The 18364-nt window shown below is 44.1% G+C and overlaps 1 protein-coding gene and 3 non-coding genes across 5 annotated transcripts in view; 2 read left to right on the top strand and 2 right to left on the bottom strand.

Annotated features, from left to right (window-relative positions):
* Nucleotides 1-10496, bottom strand: part of SLC28A2 (solute carrier family 28 member 2) — a 57667-nt gene extending 47171 nt beyond the window's left edge. The window contains exon 1 of one of the 2 annotated variants that reach the window (XM_043920934.1): nucleotides 9826-10496. In XM_043920934.1, the coding sequence (XP_043776869.1) occupies nucleotides 9826-9907 (82 nt within the window). In that variant the 5' untranslated portion in view covers nucleotides 9908-10496. The remainder of the gene's footprint in view (nucleotides 1-9825) is intronic. The other variant, XM_043920935.1, reaches the window with a different exon arrangement.
* TRNAH-GUG lies at nucleotides 9919-9990 on the bottom strand. Its single transcript has one exon. It is a non-coding gene; the product is annotated as a tRNA-His (tRNA).
* Nucleotides 10497-10653: 157 nt separating the features above from the next.
* On the top strand, nucleotides 10654-10725 carry TRNAH-GUG. The gene has a single exon. It is a non-coding gene; the product is annotated as a tRNA-His (tRNA).
* Nucleotides 10726-12215: 1490 nt separating this feature from the next.
* On the top strand, nucleotides 12216-12287 carry TRNAH-GUG. The gene has a single exon. It is a non-coding gene; the product is annotated as a tRNA-His (tRNA).
* Nucleotides 12288-18364: the final 6077 nt, after the last annotated feature.

The following is an 18364-nucleotide window of genomic DNA, read 5'->3' as shown; positions in this document are numbered from 1 at the left end:
CCAATTGTTCTAAACATGAAATTACACTTATCTTGTCAGATGCCATTTCCTCCCAAATTCCCTCTGCTACCCTCTAGGTAAAGTAGTCCTTATCCTTACTTTCTCCTTCTGTCCCCGCAGAGGTACTTGCCTCACTTGGCCTTGTGTAGAGCTAGGCATATGTCCGAGCCAGGTACAGGGTTTGGGCTAGAGCTAGGGCTATTGTTCCCTCTCATCAGAGAGGAAGTTCCCTGAGAGAAGACCTTGTGAAGGAGAAAAAAAAGACATGGAATGGGGTGCAAAGGAAAGCATTTAAAGATCCATCTCTTCAATGTCACAGTTTTGGAAAGGGTGGACCCTAAACATCAGCCCATGCAAATTACTGGGGACAGTTAAATGGCAGATTTAAAGGGGTAGTAATGACAAGTGTTTTCCAAGGACCCCTTTATTTTTTAATGTTTTCTATATTCAAGTATGATTTGTTTTTTGAAATGTTTGCCATTTCTTATGGAATTCTGCTGTTTTTTAAATTTTGCCTATGAGAAATTTAAGGTCTTTTTCTCTTTAGCTTTGTCTCCCACACAGGTTCCTTTCAGAGTAATGAGACATTGAAAGTGTAAAGGGTGTGAAAATAGAGGAGGGAGATGATAAATACCCTTCCATACCACAAGCATTGGTCTTGGCCAATTCAAAAACCAAGCACTAGATAACCTTTTCTTTCAGTAAAGAGTTTCTAGAAATACCTAACTGAAAGATCAACCAAATGTTCTCTCACCACAGAAAGCAGAGTGAAACTATGGTAAGTCCTAAGGAATTAACCTTTCTGCTCTGGTGTTAAGATATCTTATTCCTAAAGATTCTTTCTCGACATCCTGTTTGTAATTTCTCTATCTCTTTGACTCTACTTCCCTCTCTCTTTCATCTCTGTCTGTCTCTCATACCCCTTCCTCTCTGTTTCCCACCTCTGTTACATCTTGCAGTGTGTTGCCTAAGAAAGCGTGATAGACGGAACTCTGGGGAACAGCTTCCCAAACTCCTGTGTGGACCGCCTCAGTCCCTGCAGAGTGGAGCTGGTGACTGAGACAGACAGAGATGAGGGTGTGTGTGTCAGGGAGCAGGTGGTTGAGCAGTCAAGGCTTTATCCTGGGAGCGACTTCCCTGGTGCTCTCATGGTTAAGACTCTATGCTTCCAATGCAGGGAGCCTGGGTGTTTGATCCCTGGTTGGGTAACTAGATCCCATATGCTGCAACTAACTAAGAGATCCCGCATGCCCCAGTGAAAATCAAAGACCCCATGTGCCACAACTAAGACCCGGTGCAGCCTGACTAATTAATTATTTAATATTTTTTAAAGGCTTTATGGGGGAATGAATGAGGCTCGTGAAGAACTCAGTGAGGCCCTGTGAACACAGTCATGTGGTCTAGAGATTCAGCATTAACAACAACCTCCCACAATTAGTCTTACAGGACTGTGACTAGAATCTTTATTTTCTATTTGCTGAACTTCTTGGGAGACTTTTGCCTTGGCTTCTGATTAGAGAAGCCTAACCTCTAGTATTCTTTATTGATCTGTAGTTGGCTAATTATTTCCCATGGTTAAATTGTAAGGTGGACAAAGTCTAGGAAAGTTGGTGTTCATTTCTCACTTCTGACCCTCCTAGGTGCTCTAAGTATACCTTATTGGTGAAAGTCTATTCTTGTTTGAAAAACAAGTTATAAGGAAGTAATCCTTGACCAAAATATTTGTTGTTAAGCATTTCAAGGTTTTTCTCTCTACCTCTCTTTCTTCTTCTTTTCTTTTTTTTTTCTTTTTAACTTTTAAGGCAGGATTGGAGAGATCTGGAGTTAGAGATTCCATGAGAAATGATTTCGTGCCTTTAGGGAAAGTATTTTAACCATCTTGAATCTCGAGTCCCACTTCTGCAAAATGGAAGTGATAAGTTTACCTGCCTACAAGATTGAGTCTGCCTACTAAATGAGAACAAAAGGGAAAGGAGAAAAAATGTCTGTATAAATGGTAAGATGCTCCCAAAACTTTAGTACCTGAAGTATAAACATCCTAATATGGATCCTTTTGTTTTTTTTTAAAGTTATATTGTTCATTTATCATATTTCAGGCACTACTCCAAGCCTGACATGTATTTCACTCGTTTTCTTCCTATCCATACACCTTTGAGGAAAGTACTATTACTATCCCAGTTTTCCACACAAGGGAACTCAAGCTTAGAAAGATGAAATACTTAAAGAGGTTAAACAACTTGCCCAACTGCTGATAAGTGGAAATCTTAGTTTTGAATCCAAACAGTTGGGTATTTCACAAGTAGAGATGAGAACTCCCAATCCGTAGGTTCCCAAATCCCCTTGTCTCCCCTAATTAGAGGGTACTGATAGGGGCACTGCAGCTGGGGCACTGATTCAGACCCTCAGTTCACATCTCCCCCAGGAAGCTGTTCCAGTTCCTGATAAAGCCTTCTAGAAGCAAGTATTGCAATGAAGATAAGTTTTGATATAATGGCATCCTCCAGAAAGATATTAAGGCAACTCTGATAGTAGGGAAGGGCAGCCCAGATGCACTAACTTTGAAGTCTGTAAACTCTGCCTGTGATTCAGTCCATAGGTCAGTTCTCAAGAACTCTTCCAGACCTGTTGACTCCATTGCCTAAAAGAGTAGAACCTGCCTGCAAGAAAGATGGAACAGAGTGGTGGCCACCATTTCATTTCCCTCCTATCCTCTCCACCTGTGCAAGCCTTTCCAAGGAAACCACTGACCATATCACAAAGAGTAGGAGAAGGGGCCCTGCCTGGCTCAGATAGGGGCATGGAAAGGAGAGGCCATGTCTGAGACATCCAATAAAGGACAGCACAGATGACTGGGAAGCCAGTCTTCGGCACTAAAGCCCCCTCTCTGTTCCCTTTTCTCCATCCTGTCTTCTTCCTCTCCAGCCTGATCAAAATCTGTCCTCAGGAAAAGATCAGAGATTGGCTGCTTCCCTGGGAACCAAAGTCAGGAAGTAACTATGTAGTTTCTCTGCCCTGTAAAGGGTTTTGCAGAATTGGTGAGCAGAAGAGGGAGGTGGGCTTTGTCATAGTCAGGTTTTTTCTCCCTGTGCCTAAATCAGTGCCTGGCTCTTTAGTTGTTGACTGAACGAATTTTGGAGGCCAGGGAGTCCTTTTCACAGCCCTTAAACTGAACACCTATTGGCACAGGGCTGTGGACCTGTGGGCCACAGAAGTTAGAGCTTCTGAGCAGAGGAACTTCGGATGCTAAGAGATCCAGGCCTATGTGGGTGCTGGGCAGCACACTGTGTAAGCCAACACTAAATACTGTATCACTACATGTACCCAGGGTGCCCTTCAGCTCCTAACAGAGATTTATAAGCCTCACTCCAGCCTCCAATCCCTGCTTCCCAAATTCCAAATGCTGGCTCTACCACTGGAGGACATGCCCCCACCTTTCTGGGGCACAGAGCAAGGGGTCTGGATTAAGCGCACTGCTAATGCACTGAATTGTGCCCCCCTCACCCCAATTCAGGCTCCTCCTGTGGCTCAGCTGGTAAAGAATCCACCTGCGATGTGGGAGACCTGGGTTTGATCTCTGGGTTGGGAAGATCCCCTGGAGAAAGGAAAGGCTACCCATTCCAGTATTCTGGCCTGGAAAATCTCATGGGCAGAGGAGCCTGATGGGCTGCAGTCCACGGGGTCACAAACAGTCGGGCATGACTGAGTGACTAACACTTACTTACTTAACCCCCAATTCATATGATGAACCATTAAACCTTAATGTGACCATATTTACAGTAAGGAAGTAATTAAGTTTTAATGAGGTCATAAGGGCAAGACCCTAATCCAATAGAACTATTGTTGTTATTACTATTGAATATTTTGGCCACCTGGTGTGAAGAGACAACTCATTGGAAAAGAACCTGATGCTGGGAAAGATTGAGGACAAGAGGAGAAGGCGACAACAGAGGATGAGATAGTTAGATAGCATCACCAACTTAATGGACATGAATCTGAACAAACTCCAGAAGATAGAGAAGGATGGGGGAGCCTGGTGTGTTGCAGTCCATAGGATCGCAAAGAGTAGGACATGACTTAACAACTGATAAACAAACAAAAAATTGTTCTTATAAAGTAATACACCAGAGTAGTCACTCTCTCTCCACCATGTGAGGACAAAGCAAAAAGATGGCCATCTGCAAGTCAGGGAGTCCTCATCAGAAAATAAACTGGCCAGCACAAATACATACATACATTAGGTTTAAGCCACTCAGTCTATGGTATTTTGTTATGACAGCCTGAGCAGAACAAGACACCTGTTTCCTCTATAATACTTCAGATTTATGCTCAGAGAGGTCCCGACGAGCAGACAAACCTTCTAGGCCCGCTCTTACCCAAGCCACATTCCTTCCTGTTATGTATCTTTTATCCACACAAATGGAACCAACACTGCTTTTTCTCATACTCCATTTCTCCCTTGCCACATCTAAGATATTTTTTAAGTGGGAATTTTGTTTTTCCAACTTTAACTGAATTTCAGATTTCTGCTTGTTTTTCCATTTGGGTTTTGCTTTTTTTTTTTTTTTTTGGCCTCATTGCATGGCATGTGGAATCTTAATTCCGGGACCAGGGATGGAACCCATGCCCCTGCAGGGGAAGCTGGAGTCTTAACCATTAGACGACCAGGGAAGTCCTGCCATATCTTAGATATTAAGTTGCAAATGAGGCAGATTTTGCAGGACAAGAATGCTTTGAAAATCCAGGCATACCATGGGGCCCTGGTGGTACAGAGAATCTTCTCTCCCTTGGTCTGTCTTGGTCTCATGGTCTCAGCATCAAAAAATTGGACTTAAGATGTCTCCATTAAAATGGTCATGTTACTTTGGGGTAGAAGGATAATACTTTTAACACTCTTCAACCATTTAGTAGGTCAGCTGGCTCCCTGAGAAGGGAACTGGATAAAGTTCTCTTTAAATAACTGGAAGAAAGAAGGTTCAAGAATCCTGAAAAGGAAAGCTTAGATACCGGAGCTTATGTCTAAAAGAGAGTGAAGCTAAGCAAAGCAGGCTTGCTGACATGATAGTGTTTCCCATTTCCCAGGAGACAGAAAACTAATAAAGCCCTTGATGCTGGCACAGCATAAACCTCAGCAAAGGCTAATAAACAATTATAAACCATTTAAGATAAAACCTTAAATGATTAACTTATTATCTTGGAAATTAAAGAACAGGACCCCAGGGTATGGGACCTGATTATAAAGTCATACATATATATGTGAGGTGGGGCCAGGGTAGGAAGAGGGTGGCAGGTAGGAGCCCTATTAGAATAGGCTGAAGGAGAAGGGGAGGAGTGTGCAGATCAGTAGTCAGAGACAAGAAGTGGGAGAACTATGTTGACTACAACTGTACCTGTATCACTGCCATGTCTTGGGGTAGTCATAGTGCTGGACAAAAATCACAAAGACTATTGCCCTTTCCAAAGAGATACATAACCAACTGCCTAGGAGGGGAGCTAAAAAGAGACCATTGGAAACCTAAGGGTTTTTCTATAAAGCTGTTATGAAGTGTTATCAGACTCATTTTCTGCATATTTTCCAATCCCAGCATTCTGCCTTATTAAAATGTTGGGCCTTTGCATTACCTTGGAAGTACCTTAGGGCAAGTCACCAGTTATTGTATACAATTTCAAGATGCTCTGTTGTCCAGTGACTGAGTTTTCATTGCCTTGCTGGTTTCCAGGAAAGCAGACCCCTAAATCACTCAGAATTGACCCAACACATTTTTCTAAAAATTGCCAGGGTTTCCACTGCCAAAAAACTGGTCATGTATATCTAAATAACTTAAGAATATTTTTAATATAAATAAAGCATTCCAACGATTTTCTTTTCAAGAACCATAAAATCTGTACTATGCCTTCTGAGACCCAAGCAAATTAAAGATAATAGGATTGTTAGGGAACTGTTGACCAAAACTGCCTGCCCTGGCCAGGCACAACCAGTAACAGGTTTGCTTAAGTCTGCCACTTTAGGATGCTTCTGAAGGACACAAAATCAGTGTGGGGCCCAAAAACAACCCAGAGAAAACCTAAGAGGGGCCAAGAAGGGGAGGACATACCAGTCGATAATATGTCTCGCCAACCTCTCAGAAATCCTTGTGCTGAAAACCATCATGACTGAGAGATGCACTCACTACCAGGAAGGGCCTGAGTTAAATCAAATGAAGGCACAACCAAGATGACTGGCCAGAAACAACCCAGAAAGCTCACCCCACCACCATCAAACCTGAGACTGTGAGACACGTGGCAGAGCAAATCTTCCCAGTTCCTTTACCCTGCTGCTCTCTGCCTGAGTGCCCCTTTTCAATAATGCTCCTTTTGTCAGTATGTCTCCTTTGACAATTCATTTCCAAGGATTCTGAAGTGGGACCCCTTCAGAGCCCATTGTCAGGCCGTTGAAAGAGTCCCATCCAGTGACAGGATGACGCTGGCAATATATATTTACAAGAACAGAGGTTTGCAAAAATCAGAGGTAAGATGAAAACCAATTTTATTCTGAACAACCTTTTAGTTAAATCATTGAGGGTGAGCCCCCTGCACTGGAAGACTGAAGTCTTAACCACTAGACCACCAAGGAAGTCCCCAGATGTTCTAGATCTTGACTGTGGAGGTGGTTATACAGTTGTGTATATTAGACAAAAAGTACAAATGTGTGCAATTTACTATTATCAGTCATCACACTTTCTATAGACAAAGGAGCTGAGGGGATAATAGGCAGGGAACAAGAGGATACTATTAACACATTATTTTCCATTGGCACAATTTCTTGTTTATTTTTGATTTAACTTTCCTTTCTGATTCCTGCACTAGAATACAGGTCTACGAGAGCAACGTATCTGCCTTATTCATCACTATAACTCCAGAAACTAGAACACTACTTGACACATAGTAGGCCATTAATCAATAGTTGATCAAATGAATGAGAATTAATGTGATAAGGACAACATAAAGAGGTGAAAGGGGATCAGAATGAGGGAAGTGCTGGATATAAACTTGAATAATTTTACAATTCTGGAAGTTTATGTCAGTTCTTCCTTGGAGAATTTCCTTCCACTGCAGCAAGAGACCTACAGCATTTCTTGTGTCATTTCTGACTGTTGCTATAGGCTAGCATTTTCTCCCAGCTAGAAAATAACTATCTGGGGCAAGAAGTATCATATACAGCTTTGCAGCTCCTGATGACGTACAGCACTTTAGCTACACTATGCTAGTTTGCTGAATGAATGAATAACTGAAACTTGAGTACTGAATGTCCAGAGAATTCCTGAGGAATGTGCTCAGTATTATAGGGGCTAAGGTCAAAGTGGTATATTCAAGAGTAAGTTTCATCCGGCCTCAGCATTCTACATCCAGGGCTGTTGCCTCCTTCCTAAGTGCTCCCAAACATGGGCCCTCAGTGACTCCCTCCCAGAAATCCATCTTCTCCTCCTCAAAACCTCCCTTTCACCCCCATCAATAAAGCCCAGTAGACAATGAGGCCCAGCAGACTCAGGCAGGTCCCTTCTACTAACCCCAAAAATTCACAGCGTAAATAATGAAGAGCTCCATTACAGTCAGGTGGTTCTCTCAACCACACCTGCACTTTTGAAACTCTATGGTGCAAATGAATAATCTGTGGAGAATCCTGTTAAAATGAAGATTCTGATACAGCAGTTCCAGTTTGTGGGCCAAGATTCTGAATCTCAACTAGCTTCCAGGTGACACCAAAGGATGCTGGTCCAGTCTGTACTGCACCCATGTGGTGACTGGCAGCTACAGCAGTCACAACTCCAGATGCACCAAGTCTGACCAGAAAGCCAAGAGGGTTGATTGTTTAAGTAAACACTGTGAAGCATATAAACATATGTTCCCTTCAAGGTTTGCCCCTCAAAGGTTTGCTTGCTTTTTTCCTGATGCTGAGACCCTAGAGAAGAGCTCCGCCTTCCAGCTGGAAGGGGTAGTGGAAGGGACCACATTCCCAGAATCAGAAACAGAAAAATGTGGTTTAAATCAAGAAGTCAAGGGGAGGGAGCCGAGGGCTCAGAGAGGGTGTCCCAGAGCAGTAGTCTCAATGAGGTCATCCCAGGCCAGTGTCTCCAGCTCTCAGCTTCGCCAGCCTAGAAACTCCACATTTTGTCAGCGCACCCAGAGATAAGCAGACTGAAGGGAAATGAATCATACCAACTAGACTCAAGGGTCTAAACCAAATGGCAACATAAGAACAAACACCAACTAATCAGAAACTTGTTCAGAGCAATGCTTTTCCCTGCAGGAATGTCTACGTGGGCTGGCATATCATTACCAAAAGCCTGTTTTATGGGCCTGAAATCAGAGCAAGAGGAATCGAGTGAGGGGATATTGTGTCATTTTGATAGCTGGATACACCCATCTCCAGGATATTTGTATATCTGCCAAGAAGGTCAGCAGTCAGAAGCTAAGAGAACACATTGCCCCTCTGTTAATCTTCCTGCACCTGGAAACTTTCTGTTCAGCTTTCTTTACTACATTCCTGACCTCAGAAGACACTTCAGTTGCCTCGGATTGGACGTGAAAGGCTAAAATGGGTTACATCCAATGGTGTATGTTTGGGGGTTTTATTTTCTTGGTTGACTCCTTTTGCTCTTAGAAAGTGACTGTACCAAAACTTCTCTCCAGGTTCTGAGAGCAGCTCATTGCCCAGCACTGAAGCACCAGCAGGAGAGGAACAGGGGGTTGGAGGGAGGGCCACTGGGGAAAAGCCAGATCCTTTCATTGCTTCCTACCCTAACACCTTATTCCAGGTTGCAGATTTTAAAACCTGTATAGTTATTTAAGTGGTCAGAGGAACAGAGATTGTCACATTCCTGTTGGCTGGTTCTTTTTCTGCTGGTGATGTTGATTTTCTATATGGACAACACTTAAATCAGTGTCCAAAGTCGGGCAAGTTTCTCAGGCTCACCTTTCCTCATTCCATTCTCTTGTGGCCTGAGTTGTCCTGTTGTGTGGCTTTACACTCATCAAATTTAGGGAAGTGGCAGTAAGGAGACCTGGAAAATTACAGCACTCCACAGTCTCCTGCTTTTACAGGGTTCAGTATGCCTTTGTAAACAGATTGTCAGTAAAGAGAGCACAACCCCACTTCTTCCTGACTTACTCTGCCACTCCCCGCCCCCCGCCCCGCACCCCACCCCAGGTCCTCTGGGAGAAGCTGGAGGGACTCATTATTCACTGAGTCCTACGCCATTCTCTCCTTGACATTGATACAGCCGCTGCCCAGCCACCTGAAAGCCAACTCCAAAACTTACTTCCGTTTGCCTATTGCCAAATGGCAGACTTAAATTAGCTGAACCTGGATAAAGTGCTCACAAAACAAAGTAACGAATAATAGTTGCTTTAAACCTGAGGTAGGTTAGGAAAAAAAAAATTCTCAAGGAGAAAAAGCCTTCCCACCTAGAAGGCTGAGGAGACCGAGGCCACAAACTCTCTTCCGCAACCTCATAGTGGCTACCGGTACCAATCCGTCCAGAGCGCCCAGATTTTTCGCTAGTCACAGTGTATTGTCTAATCTGCACGCTTCTAATTCTTAATAAATGTTTGCACAGTGTTCCTATAATCCCTGCACTCCAAAGTATTGACTAGCAAGTGTGAGGCTTTTTTAGAGAACCCAATTTATCATTTCACCACTGATAGCAAATGAGGAAAGAGAATGAGTACCAGACGGAACAACCTCCCCACATTAAACAGTCTCATAACACAGAAGATGACGGTTGGCCGACTCACTGAAGCCCCTGGGTTCACTTTTTGCCGAGTTATTAATATAATTTCAGCACTGACCTAATGTCAAGAAGCAGTTAAGGAACAACCGCAGAAGAATACGGCTTCCCAAGTCTAAAAAATGACGTCCCTGCCGTGCCATTGTTGCCACAATGCCGTGACTCGGATTCGAACCGAGGTTGCTGCGGCCACAACGCAGAGTACTAACCACTATACGATCACGGCGAGCTACTGGGACGCCGCGAGTAACGCGTCACCCAGTGTCCTCCTCGTCTAGATGGCCGCCGCTCTCGCCTGCCCAAGTCGCTCATTATCGGCCCCTCTGGTTCTGGCACAAAGCCTGAAGCGGGGTAGAGGCGCCGTAGACTCCGGGTCGAAGTCTCTGTTGGTCGTCCGCCTGGATCGTGAAAGCACTTTGCAAACTAAAGGACCCCTGGGACGCCGGGCCTGCGGACCGGAATCTCACGCAGCCTGAAGGGATGTGAGGTCTGCGCCTGCAGGTCGTCCGAATGGCGGCGCCGGTCTCCTCTCACACCCATTGTGCCCTGGCGCTCGTGCTGTCTGAACAGGCTCTGGCTGGTAATGGGACTGTCTCTTAACTCTCACAAGAAGGAAAATCAGTTCGGGCCCACAGCACAACTTCCTTCGAGATGCGGGGTAAGATAACCCCAAGACACCTCGCACCGCGGTAGTGAAGCGGCGGGATCCGACCCGCGGGCGAGTGTGGACTGATATTGAGACAGCTGAAAGACAGTGCGCCTGCGTACGCACGGGCAGCGAGGAGAGGTTTGAGATGGGCGGGAACCAGCAATGTCACAGCCAGGGGGCGGGGCTTTAAACAGAGAAGAGCTCAGGCGAGAAGTGAGAGACACAGGTCCCCAGTAGCTCGCCGTGATCGTATAGTGGTTAGTACTCTGCGTTGTGGCCGCAGCAACCTCGGTTCGAATCCGAGTCACGGCATTGTGAAAGCAGTGGCACGGCAAGGGGGCTGCATTTTAGCGTTCTCCTCCATTTTTTTTTTTTTTTTAAATCTTCAGTTTGTGACAGTTTCCTCGAAAATGGATCACAATCCCCTTGTGACAGAAACGATATTTACGCCAGGTCTGGCTACACTGGATTTCGAAAGAATACAGGCTTCCGCTTACACTGGGCTACACACGTTATCCGGCACAACCCAAACAAAGCACAGAACACCCAAGAGGCAAAGTGCTAAAATTGACATATGTACAAATTTCCATAGCGGCACTAGAAATGGGCTTCCGGTAATAGAAGTCTTCGCAGAAGTGACCTTGGAAGTAAGGCAGAAAGGGAATTTGTCAAGCAGCAAGCAGCCAGGATAATCTCGTGAGCTAAGGTCTTGGAATGGAACGAAGAGAATTCCTCTTTGCAGGTCTTCTCTTTATCTCATCCCCATGACGCTTACAGACCCTGGTCTGAAAGGTAGTATTAAGCGCTTCTCAAGGACCTGTTGAAAGCAAGTAACTAAGAAATGGAAACGACACTAAGGGAAGTCCACAAGATGAGCTGGAAAAGGCTCCGTAGTCGAGGGGTTTGGGAAGAGAGCTAGAGGAGTGAGACTCCATTCGGGTTTAGCAGGATCCTTCCGGCTGTTCTGCAGGGTGGGAAGGGGGGCAGTGATTAGAGCAGATGACAATGGAGAAAGATGGGTTGTCCCTCTGGATTCACTCATTAGAACCAGTGGCACGTTCTCAGTTTAGCAAAAAGCCACTGCCTACTGTGGACTCAGCCTGGTTCTAGGCGCCGTGGGGACAAGAGCTCCGATGTATCCAGAAGGAAAATCGGGCTCCTTCCCTGCTGCGCCCAAGGACACAACAGAGGATGGCACCGGGTCGGCGGAAGCACCGGTGAGCGGACGAGTCAATGCCGTCGGGGGAGCAAGGGAAGCAAGGAAGGGGGTGCTGCAGATGAGGGGAGCAGCAGGTTGAGATACATTCATGGAGTCCCTTCTAAGTGGCCAGTTCAAGTCTGGGGTGTTCTCCTTCAGAGGCACCGTTCGGCCACTCGGGGAATCAACAAGGAGGAGAAGCCCTGAGGAGCGCCCCTCTGCCGGTCTGCGGTGCTGGAAGGGTCTCGAGGGCACAGCAGATGGGATTCCTCCAAGGAAGACGAGTTACACAGCTTGTGAACATTCTGAGCTCCGGTCGGTCCCGTCCCTGGACTGCCCAAGTGGTACCCCCTAAACTCACACCTCCCTTACATGGAACCCACTCTTTCCTACTGCATCACCACCATCTCGGGTAGCTAACGGACCCAAACTGGAGAGAACCGGAGTAACTGGCAAAAGAGCAATGCGCCTGCGCATTCTCAGACTCGGCTTTAGGCCTGAACCCGCCCCATAGGTGGACCTTTTGGTGACGTGCGGAATGGGAAGGCCTATAACTGTTGAAGAAGACAATCCGAAAGCTCCCCTGACAGGTCTCCGGTAGCTCGCCGTGATCGTATAGTGGTTAGTACTCTGCGTTGTGGCCGCAGCAACCTCGGTTCGAATCCGAGTCACGGCATTGTGGCAACAATGGCACGGCAAGGAGGCTTTACTTTTAAATTCCTTTTCCCACTCTAGTCCACGACGTTTTATATAAATCATAACTCACTTTTTTGACAGGAAACGCTGCATCTCTCTACTTTGAAAACTGAACCACATCTGATCGCCACTTTCAATAATTCTCATTTAATCCTCTGAATACAGCATTAGAGCAAACAAATTGTAACCCTTTCCCTCCTGAAAAAAATTGAAAATCAGTGTCGAAATCATTCTCCTATACCAATAAAACAAAGACCCTGTGGCCTCGCGATTTCTTTCCTTCTCATGCATTAAAAAAAAAAAAGTGTTCATTTGCAAATAGAGAATTCAAAGCACAAGCCCAGTGAAAACTGTCTCCCTCTCATTCTTCACCCTATCTAGCAATCATCGTCAGTTTCCAATGTGTTTTTCTGTGGCAGTCTTTGTATAAATAAATATTTGTATATGTATGCGTGTGAATCCGAAGTCGCTCAGTTGTGTCCGACTCTTTGCGACTCTCCGTAATAGTCCTCCCTCTGCTCTGTCCATGGGATTCTCCAGACAAGAATACTGAAGTGGGCTGCCACGCCCTCCGCCAGGGGATCCTCCGGACCCAGGGACTGAAACCTCCTCTCTTGTATCTCCTACATTGGCAGGCGGGTTCTTTACCACTTAGGGTCATCTGATACATGTATGCACATATATTGTCCCCCTTGCTTCTTGCATGATACAGGTGACATCTTCTCTTCCTCCTCACCCCCAGAAATCAGACTAAACTTGAAATCTTAGATTTGCATTGGTAGCCTATCTCCCTCTACAGGAAGACTATACATACCCCAGGGGGACTCTCCACCCACCTGATTGAGTCCTTTTTCACCCCAGGCACAGTCTCCTGGTTGGGGAGGGTGGAACTCTGTTTGGGTTGATAAGATAGGGAAAGGAATTCCTTACCTTGCTCATAAAAAACGTTTGGATGGGAGCTTGGACTCTGCTGGGAATCGGCCCTCTTTTGATTTAAGGTCGGAAGGTCAGAATTCATTTGGAGACCCTCTGGAGGCAGGAGGAGGAGGGGTTGGATGGCATCACTGACTTGATGGACATGAGTTTGAGCAAGCTCTGGGAGTTGGTGATGGACAAGGAAGACTGGCATGCTGCTGTCCACGGTGCCACAGAGTCAGACGTGACTGTGCGACTGAACTGAACTGGACTTCCATTTCTTCCTTATCTTATTGTCAGAATCCAACTTAAATCACAAACCACTCAAGTTAGAAAATTCAAGTTCAGTGAAGGTAGAACTGAATCCTACTATGTTTGTGTTCCAAGAATACAGCCTCCCCATAAATATTTGAACAGAGATATCTTATGGAGTCCATAAATGAGATAAGTGGCCCAGTTTGCTGTATGGCTGCATTTTAAGTTGTATTCTTGCAACACAGAACCATGTTATTTTTATACCAGACAAATAGAAAATATGGCTCAAATGAAGCTTCATCTACATGCAGAGTATCTAAGGACAGAATTCATATATTTGGGATATGTTTGTCTTCTCAAGGTTGTGGACAGAGATGAACACAAGGCAAGGCTGGAGACCAAAAGCAAGGGCCAGACTTAGAAGAAGACAAAACCAGAAGGAATGAGAGCTCAGAATGGAACTGGGCATTCAAAGGCAAGCAAATAGAAGTAACGACACCCCACGTAGTACCCAGCAAGGGAAGTGAGCACTAAAGACTAGGCTTTGGGACATGTGCAAATTTAGCAGGTTAAGGGAGGAAGAGAGGATTTGTCTTGAGAGAAAAGAGAACAGTGTCATTTTAAGAAAAGTTTGGGAGAAGAGGGTTTTAAGCAGAGAGGAGGTCAGCAGACAGGAGAAAGGAGAAAGAGAAGTGAGACAACGTCACCGGTCTTAACACATAAAAGTCGTTGACTTTTAAAACTTTCTGTGAGAGCAACAGTTAGAACTGGGCATGGAACAACAGACTGGTTCCAAATAGGAAAAGGAGTACGTCAAGGCTGTATATTGTCACCCCGCTTATTTAACTTATATGCAGAGTTCATCATGAGAAACGCTGGGCTGGAAGAAGCACAAGCTGGAATCAAGATTGCCGGCAGAAATATCAATAACCTCAGATATGCAGATGACACCACCCTTATGGCAGAAAGTGAAGAGGAACTAAAAAGCCGCTTGATGAAAGTGAAAAAGCAGAGTGAAAAAGTTGGCTTAAAGCTCAACATTCAGAAAACTAAAATCATGGCATCTGGTCCTATCACTTCATGGCAAATAGATGGGGAAACAGTGGACATAGTGTCAGACTATTTTTTTGGACTCCAAAATCACTGCAGATGGTGATTGCAGCCATGAAATTAAAAGACGCTTATTCCTTGGAAGGAAAGTTATGACCAACTTAGATAGCATACTAAAAAGCAGAAACATTACTTTGCCAACAAAGGTCCGTCTAGTTAAGGCTATGGTTTTTCCATTGGTCATGTATGGATGTGAGAGTTGGACTGTGAAGAAAGCTGAGCGCCAAAGAATTGATACTTTCGAACTGTGGTGTTTGAGAAGACTCTTGAGAGTCCCTTAGACTGCAAGAAGATCCAACCAATCCATCCTAAAGGAGATCAGTCCTGGGTGTTCATTGGAAGGATTGATGCTGAAGCTGAAACTCCAATACTTTGGCCACCTCATGAGAAGAGTTGACTCGTTGGAAAAGACCCTGATGCTGGGAAGGATTGGGGGCAGGAGGAGAAGGGGATGACAGAGGATGAGATGGCTGGATGGCATCACCGACTCGATGGACATGAGTTTGAGTGAACCCCGGGAGTTGGTGATGGACAGGGAGGCCTGGCGTGCTGCGATTCATGGGGTCGCAAAGAGTCGGACATGACTGAGCGACTGAACTGAACTGTGAGAGCAAACGCATAACGTGGATAATGTGTAAAAAGAGTCAGAAAAAATATATATATTCTTTGCCCCAATAACTCCACTTTTGGGAATCTTGCCAAAGGAAATAATCCTAAACTTGGAAAAGTTATCCACATAAAGATGTTTGTTACAGTTATTTAGAAGGGAGGAGAATGGAAATAGCCTAAATGCTCAACAAATAGAGTGATAAACTAAGGTATGTTCATTTGATGAGATATTAAATAGCCATTTTTAAAGTACAAAGTCAACTTTTAGCTGCCATCTCCAACAAAAGGGAGTAAGACTCCTTTAAAGAAACTGATTATAAGTACAAGGACCGCAGACTGGTAAGTACAAGTTGTGTCTGGAATATCTTACGTGAGAAAGCAAGTTAAGTGTTTAAAAACTGGCAAGACCAAGTCAACAGAATCCAGAAGCCTCTTGAAAGGGCTCCTACTGGCCCAATTTAGGATAGTTTTGAGAATTAAAAAAAAAATTATGGTAATGGATTATACCATATTAATTTTTTTTTTTTTACTAATTTTTGAGACCACAGGGATTGGTCGGAGGGGTGGGGGGGAGGAGAAACTCTCTCTTTACAGAAGAATGCCAGATAACAAATGCAGAATGACAGAATTAGTCATCTTTTGCAATCCCCAGTGTAATAACAAATGTAAGCATAGATCATCAATGGAAGCTAAGACCACTGGGTAAAACATGTTGGGAGCTAATAGTCTTAGGTTATCACACCAAAACTTACTCTAAACTGTGAAATGGAGAAGTCTGATGGACTCCAGCTTAACCAAGTGATCAAGTCTAGCATCGCCAGTAAAGGACAATGAGCAGTATTGACTGACCTGCCAGTGTAACACACTGGAAAGTCCACATCATCTCAAATATAGTGGTCTTTTTTAAAAAAAAATGTCAAGCCTGAATCTAATCATGAGGAAACTATGAAAAAATCCAAAATGTGCGACAGTCTACATGACAACCGCCCTGGACGTTTCAAAATGAGCAATGTCATGAAAAACAAACTAGCAAGAAAAAAAAAAAGGGAAATATTTCAAGATTTTAAAGAGAGTAAAGAAACAAACAGCGCAACAGGGGGAACCTTGGTAAATCCTGAATCAGGAAGGAAAAAAATCCCAAATATATATACGTATGTATGTACACAGTCGCTCAATCATGTCTGACTCTTTGTGATCCTATAGACTGTAGCCTGCCAGGCTCCTCTGTCCATGGGATTCTCCAGGCAAGAGTACTGGAGTGCTTGCCCTATCCTCCTCCAGAAGATCTTCCTGACCCAGGGATCAAACCCACATCTCTTGCATCTCCTGCAATGACAGGCTGATTCTTTACCACTGAGCCACCTGGGAAGCCCAAGTAAATGACATTGGGGCGGGGGGGGGGGGGGGGAAGGAGAAAAATTAATATGGACTGTATAATAGACAATGCTATTAATGATAATGGTTTGTGGCCCCGTAGAAGAATTCCTTATTCTTAGGGAGTGGCTGCTAAAGTATTTAGAGCTGAAGCATCATTACAACTGAAACTTGCATCAAATCGTTAAGGGGGGAAAAAGGCTGAAGGGATAGAACAAACGTGGCAAAATGTTAAAAACTAGTGAATCTAGGTGAAGGGTGTACAGATTTCCCCTGTACTTTCTTTGAATTCTTCTGTAAGTTTGAAATTTAAAAAAAAAAACAAAAAACTGGAAGAAACTAAAGCTTTCATAATAAAAACAGGGAAATTATGCAATGTTCAGTGAAAAAAAGAAGGATACAAAATTGTGTATACCACAATTATAGCTATATAAAAATAAGAACAAGAGAAATAATCTTTATTCATTTCAACATTTGTTAAACTCTTGCCACACGACAGGCTTTGCACTAAGTGATGGGAACACCCCGATCCCCTTTAGAACCCTGAATCTATGGTGCAATGCTTAACATGCTTAAGTACAAGACTTTGGATCTGGCAAACTCCACCCAAGTCTTGAGGGCCTCACCTCTGTATCCTTGGTTCCTAGCAAGCTACCTGGCCCCATGAGGTGCTCAACAATGCCTGATTCTGAAAGTGCATTAACAAAAGTTTAAGACAAAAGTAAGTTCACAGTGTACATAAAGTATTAGAGCTTTTTAATTATCATTTACTGAAAGTGCATTAACAAAAGTTTAAGACAAAAGTAAGTTCACAGTGTACATAAAGTATTAGAGCTTTTTAATTATCATTTAAACTATCCTTATGATATCCTCCCCCATCCTCATGTGACTTTACTTCCTAATCTTCCTCACTATGAGTTCACCCCTTCTTAATGGTATGCTGGTTCCCTCAACCCATGCTGACCTCTTGGCTTGGAATGACCATTTACTCCTTTGCTTCATCTGTCCACACCCTACCCAGTTCAGGTCTACCCCCTGTGTGAAGTCTGACAACTTTTGTGCAGACTTGATTTGATTCCATTCCTCTGAGCTGTCAGCAGCTTAGCTCCGTATTTCTTAAACATAGGTGGCTTCATTTGACACCTACCATTGTAAGCACTTTATAGTTTTCAAAGCCTGTTCCATCATTTCCATCATTCCATGTCCATGATTTCCCCTAATCCTCACACGACAGTCATCATGCCCTTTGCAGATATAAGGAAGGTAAGAATCAGTGGCAAAAGGAGGGTCTTGCCGTTGATCCTGAGATATGTCTAGAGCCCACAATTACTGTTAAACACCTGGTGATTGAGGAGACCCTCCAATATGAATCTACTGGATCATTCTTCTAGAATTTATTATCTTTATAATAAATAAAGATATTTATTTATATCTTTGCTTTGTTAGTCAATTTTAAACAAATATCTATTTATTTATTAGGTTGCACTGAGTCTTCAAAATTGTTGCAAAATCTTCAATCTTCATTGTGGCATGCAGGATCTTTCAGCTGCAGCGTGTGGAATCTTTAATTGTTCCATGCAGAACTTTTAATTGTGGCATGTGGAATCTAATTCCCCGACCAGGGATGGAACCCAGATCCCCTGCTTTGGGAGCACAGAGTCTTAGCCCCTGGAAGAGTCTTAGCACCTGGGAAGTCCATTAGTCATATTTGAAGCTGCATATTTTTATGATGTTCATGATATTTTCTCTATTATACCTCATGAAACCAGACACAATATGAGACATTTCAATACC

Source organism: Cervus elaphus, chromosome 12 (assembly GCF_910594005.1).
Source record: "Cervus elaphus chromosome 12, mCerEla1.1, whole genome shotgun sequence".
In the NCBI taxonomy this organism is placed as follows: domain Eukaryota; kingdom Metazoa; phylum Chordata; class Mammalia; order Artiodactyla; family Cervidae; genus Cervus; species Cervus elaphus.
The sequence above is the reverse complement of the archived record's forward strand: the minus strand, read 5'-3'. Positions and strand labels throughout refer to the sequence as shown.